This window comes from Gallinula chloropus, assembly GCF_964237585.1.
Source record: "Gallinula chloropus genome assembly, chromosome: 2".
Taxonomy (NCBI): Eukaryota; Metazoa; Chordata; class Aves; order Gruiformes; family Rallidae; genus Gallinula; species Gallinula chloropus.
The window spans coordinates 114796146-114802145 of record NC_140086.1 but is presented as its reverse complement, the minus strand read 5'-3'; the positions used below and the strand labels follow the sequence as shown (position 1 = coordinate 114802145).

At 39.2% G+C, this 6000-nt stretch overlaps 1 protein-coding gene across 26 annotated transcripts in view; it reads right to left on the bottom strand.

Moving 5' to 3' along the window:
* Nucleotides 1–947: 947 nt before the first annotated feature.
* The window catches only part of CLASP2 (cytoplasmic linker associated protein 2), a gene marked incomplete at its 5' end in the record, with an annotated part of 146096 nt that continues 141043 nt past the window's right edge, over nt 948–6000 (bottom strand). For all 26 annotated transcript variants that reach the window (XM_084279667.1, XM_084279691.1, XM_084279688.1 and 23 more), the window contains 3 exons: nt 948–2148; nt 3225–3341; nt 4426–4632. In XM_084279667.1, coding sequence (XP_084135793.1) covers nt 2062–2148; nt 3225–3341; nt 4426–4632 — 411 coding nt within the window. In that variant the 3' untranslated portion in view covers nt 948–2061. The remainder of the gene's footprint in view (nt 2149–3224; nt 3342–4425; nt 4633–6000) is intronic.

Genomic DNA, 6000 nt, shown 5'->3' with positions numbered 1-6000 from the left:
TTGATGTAGCTGCTAAAAAGGGCTAGCAATGAGTAATGACAGTCTTGGTTTTAAGTCTTTACATATATTTCTACAACTTCTCCTCCAAATAAACCTCAGCAACGGCATAGCTTCTTTGACAACCACATCTTAGCTCTTTCTATCCCTTTCACTTCAAACTGAAGTGAAAAACGACCTTTTCACGTACCTAACAAGCCTCTGACATAACTGTTATTCAGTTTTGCTTTTCAGGGTTTCCTAGCAAGTAAAATAAGTAGTTTTGTACGATATTTGGCTGCAACGATGAAGAACAGAATCTTGAATACATGTTAAGTGATGATTTGGAAGAAAAAAAAAGAATAACTTCTGTAGGTAAGTTTTTCTACCGGGTGCTATATGCAGCAGCTTAGTCAAAAGTTAGTCACCCTGAAGAGGTAGAGAGAATTTTAGCCTAGCATAGATCATCATCCTTGGCACTGCTCTTTTCTCTCTTATCAGGATACACTTCCGACAATTAGACAACATCACAAGCAAATGAGGAAAAAAAAAAGCAAGGGGGGAAAAAAAGTTCCACTGTTCCTGGGAAGGGCACTGTTTCATCCCAGCTCTCAGTTAATTAGCTTGCTGCTTATATCCAAGACCAAAAAAAAGGGAAAAAAAAATACAACATTTAGGGACACATTTACTTGATCTCTGTTCTCTTTCATTATCGAGTCCATAAATACAAAGAACCATTATTCACAATAAACTAACTCTTCTTCAAAAAAATGGAAAAGCAAACCCTGGAACCATTTCCACACCTTAATCCAGATGGGTCTTGAGGATGCTATTCAAGAAAATCATGCAGATAATTTGGTGCAGCTTTCCCAACTCATCCAAAATATATATATTTTTTTTTAAAATTAAAAGGTGGCAAGATCCATAGCATTTGTGACTATTCTCCCACCCCTCCCCCCCCACCCCTTTAAATTCAGTGCAGAAAATCTTGGTGCTTTTAGGAAGGTAATGAGTAAGTAGTTTTCTGCACTGTTGTTGTAAAATCCCATGTGAGTTACAATACAAGACTACTCGTTCCAGCAATTAGGTTGAGAGGAAACATTCTAGTGATAAAGATAAATACATACTGAGCATGCTTGGGCAGAGCACTCCATTCTGAAGCATCCTGCTTGAAGAACGAAAGGTGACAAGGATGGTTCACGTCCATCAAGTGACCATTAACTCTGCTGCTAGAAAAGCAGACTGCCACGCTACCACCAGGTCGGCAACGCTCCCCTGGAAGGGCTGTCTTCCACGAGAGGAGGTACTGGTTGTGCCAGTCCTCTGCTGCACACACTGAATTCTTATTTATGCAACAAACATACAACCAATGAACAATATCACTTTTACAGAACTGGATCAATCCAGCTGCTTTTTTTTTTTTTTTTTTTTGCTTTTTTTTTTCTTTCTCTTTTATAGGCGTATTTCTCAATCTCCAGAATATCCCAAACAAGCTGTAAATAAAGATGATGAACCACCAACACAGTGAACGAGTCTCGCTGCAGTTCAGACTAGTTCAGCCTTGTTTCACATCACTTCTTGTTTCTAGCGAAGGACATGATAGGTACTCAAACAGAACAGCAATAAAAAAAGTAATGTTGTTATCTGCAGCTGAAGAAAAGCAACAGAATTTCTATTTTTAACTTCTGAAGCTTAAAGCATACCTTATAATTAGCATTAAAAAAAAATTTCTCTCTTTTTTTTTAAACACAGTAACACTGGCAAAAGTTAATGGGAAGACACAGAAGATTGCAAACAGGGTAACTGATGGATTAGATTATTTGGAAATTTTATTCTGCTTTGATCAACTGATGTTAATACTGTTTCTCCTTGGATTTGGAATAATTCTATTGCAACAGTCACATGCAGGCTGAGGACAGCTGTTGGTTAAAGGAAATAAAAAGAAACAAAACCAAAACAAAACAAAAAAAAAAGGAAAAAAATCCAAGAAAAAAAAGTTCTAAAAGTTGTATGTAAGAATTTTCCTTTCACTGAAGAGGGTCTTGCCCTTGCTTTAGGAGACCTGGTTAACTCTTGTCAGCTTCATTAGCTTTGTCCAGACATATCTGCTGTTGCATCTCCTGGTCCAGAGCCTGTCTGTGCACGTTTGATGTAAAGGTTCAATAATTTCATCTGCAAATTTAAGCCAGAAATTCACTTTGTTTAGTGTTTGCAAACTGCACAGACTACAAGAACAGTACAACAAGTGAGACACTAAATAACTTTCTCTTTCCCAAATGCAAAATTATACTTTGCACAGTTTATACAAAGGTGACACAAAAACATCAGACACAGCAAAATCTGTCACAAGGAAACTGCCCTGTACTACTTCAAGAATGTGAAGGACAGAATGATCCAAGGCAGCTAGACTAAGGTAGGTGGAGTATTTTCCTCAAATTACAAGGCTGTTCTATATAAGGTAGCTATTTGTATTTTTTTTAAGTTAACATTGGGGTTTTAAGCCTCTAGTTAGATTTGATGTTGGTACTCACTGAAAGTTTCTAATAGTGTCTAGAATCACATTCAAACACAATCGCTGCCAGAGAGCATTTTTAAGGTGTAACTGTCTTATTCAAAGTTCTACATAATCATTTGTCCTGTTTTATTCCAAGGACAATGAGATGCACAATTAACATGGATTTTTTTTTTGCATACAAACAGTTATATGTAAAACATGTCAGTAAAATCATAAATAACCTGAACCAAAAAGGGCCCCAGACTGATTACTACTATTATTAATTCAAATTAGAGGTACAGAAAGGACTGATGGAAGCCAAGTAACAAGGAGGGGGAATAAATAAAACTGCTGCATGTAACATCTACATGTTACATTTATTGCTTTCCAGTCAGAACCTGCAGGTACACCAAGACAAGAAATACAGATAGGAAAAGCCACACCGAGTACAACCATGATCACTTCTACCAGGGATACAAGCAGCAACTAAATCCATTAAACAGCAGTAAGAATCATAGTTTGGTATTCTTCTTAATGCTAAAGTTTGCACCCCTGCATAAGGAAAGATCTAAGGAGTTTCAGTTTTAAACATTTCACCACAAAGTTCTATTAACCCTCAGAGGGTGTCGGTAGCCCCGATATCCTCATTCGAGTTTATACTTTTATGAAACTTCCTGGCAACCACAACCAAAATGCAAATGCAGACATGCAACCATGAACTGAGATGTCTTTAAGTGGTATCTCTTTCACTTACTTTACTGCCAGTGAGTTGACTGAGATGCGGTTTTAGTTCATCACCAATTACTGCATGAATGGCTACGAGGCAGAAAACACATGCCTTACGAACACTGCTCTCTGAATTATCATAACCCTAGAAAGCAATAAAATTAACATTAATACCTTATCAGTTAATGATTAAAAGCCTCAGAAAGCTATTTACTTATTTACTATAATAAATACATTCAAGTCTACAGTAAATGAAGGCTCGTGTAGCCCAATGACGCATTCCAACAGAAACCTAAACACGGAGCACGCACTCGGAAAGCGGGCTGCTTATTAATCACCCATTGATAATCATTTTCCAGACTGAAATTAAAACCCACACAATCCTGTTCACAAGTTCCACTGAAAACAGAGCTGCTGCCACGCAGCACGTGAGAGATTGGGTTTAGATTATACAGATATTTACTCAAGCAGAAGACCACTCCATTTAGAGCCACCTTGCCCTGAAAGAATCAGTCCTTTAACAGCTAAAGATTCTTCAGTCGGTTCTCATCTCACTCTTTCAATGATTTTTGTTTATTTTGCCACTTTGCTGGTACCCCATGCCTGGCTGTCTCACTTGCACCCCCTTCTTAAAAGTCCTCTTCTCTGCCTCCACCTTCCTACAGGTGTTACACTGGTTCACACCCATTAAAGACCGAAATCTGCAGCTGTCAGACTCTGAACTGTCCTTATCCATCATGTACAAATTTATCTATCTTGGCTCTAGGTAAGGTAGGAGAGAACTTAAAGACAAACCTCTAATATCCTTGTTTTATTAACCTTCCCCAAATCTGCTGCTTTCCTCTTGCCTCGCCTGTACCCCAAGCAACAAGCCCCTACTATTATACAGTCACACCACATGGACAATTTCAGACCAAAGGAATACAACTTGGAAAAAGAGCAAACGACAACATACTGTAACTAAAAACTATCTACCAAGCCTAACTATAACCAGTACTTTATATCCTACCTGGATTTCCTTTGAGTTCTAACCACAGTCATATTTTAGCTACCACCCAATCAAAGAGTTTGTTCCCACTATCTGAGTTATTTGTGGGTCAAAGCAGCCATCAGCTGTCAGAGGAACAGAATCCTTGAGACCCAAGTAATGTTATTTTTTAAAAGTTTTTGCAATTTTTATATATGGAGTTTCTTTTCTTCTTTTCCCTCCTTCTTTGTTCTCTGCTTACCTGTATTAGACCTGGCACAATCTCTGGTAAAAGCTGAGTAAGGGTTTCTTTAGATACTCTTTCTATGACTTTCGTTTGCATTTTGATTGCAGCCAGATTAATGGGGTAATCAGCAGTTTGGATAATTGGACAAAGAACTTTGATGCACTGATCTGGGCTAATGGAAGTGGCCAACATGGAAGCAGCTTCTTCAGCAGATCTCACCACCTATTGAAAGAATAAGATATGAAACGGTGATTTACAAGAGACTGTTAACTATGGTCAGTAATCTGTAAGTAATGGTCTTCAGCATAAAAACTTCCTACCCAGACCTCTACAATTTCTACCACAGCAATATGTGAATGAAGAGCCCTTTGACAATTTCTTTACAAGATTCCAACTGCTGGACACACTTCACTGAAGACAAGGCTCTTCCAATATTCTGTGGCTAATCAGTGTCACCAGCAATATGCATGCCTGTTTTTCAAACCCGCTTTTTGAACTGGATCTGAAATGCCTCTATTGTGCAATGCCTTGTGTTATGATCTGTTATTGCTGGTGAGGTCAGTGACCACGGACAAGATACGTTTTCACATTCATCTCAAGAACGTGTTCACTGATGTGCCTGGATTGCCACTTCTAGAAGTCAATCCAGCTGTTTCTCAGCCCCTCTACGTATGAGAGAATCTGTGACAGGAGTACTTTAAGCGTGAAGAGTAGGCACAACATGAGCTATCAGGTACGACGCCAACAGGCAAGCAGCTTGGGATGCAACATGGGCACGACAGAGGGAATTCATATCTGATTTTCCTATTAGTGCAGCTGTGGTACCTGCCCTCTGAGAAGACAAACTGCTGTACTAAATCAGCAGCAAGAGGGAAAGCATGGGGACAAGATGCTGTAATAAATACAGTATACATAAAAACAATCAAGTGGGTGCAGGGAAAGGAGAAATGAGTATCAGGTGAGTGACAAAAGTCATTGATATAGGAGGAACTGCAGGCCAACTCTGTAACTCCACAGTAAGGTGCACACAGAGTAAGTGGCCTTGCGTGGGGAGGGCAGGAACAAGATGTACTCATTTAATAATAAACCTGGATTTTTTTCCAAAGGGTCAGTGACACGGATGTGAACTGGTTAGTATTGGCTACTGTACATGTTTCTTCTATCGACATGCATTATCCTTTATTGTGCGTGCTTGCATCACAAACACTTCTGAGCAAGATTAGTTATCCCACTACTTCTGAATCCCCTTGCTATTCTTGGCCACAACCAACTCCTCCCTTTGGTACATTCCTGCATGTTCCCCCCCAACCACATTCAAAGCCCCTCTGGCTGAAAAGGGAAGAGGCTAACAATTCCTTGCCATGTTCAATTCCATCTCTCAGCCATGAACCTTAATGAAACCCAAAAGCTCCAGGACACCTATATCTTAAGATGTCATACAAGGAAGAACTTCCTTCAGTTTCTCCTTGAAGAGCTATGACACATTGTTGGTTACTGTGTCCTCTTGGACACCACCCGAGGCAATTGTTCCAAGGCTGATATTGAGCTTTTGAGTATAAACCTGCAGTTCAATTTTTTCTTGCATACCTG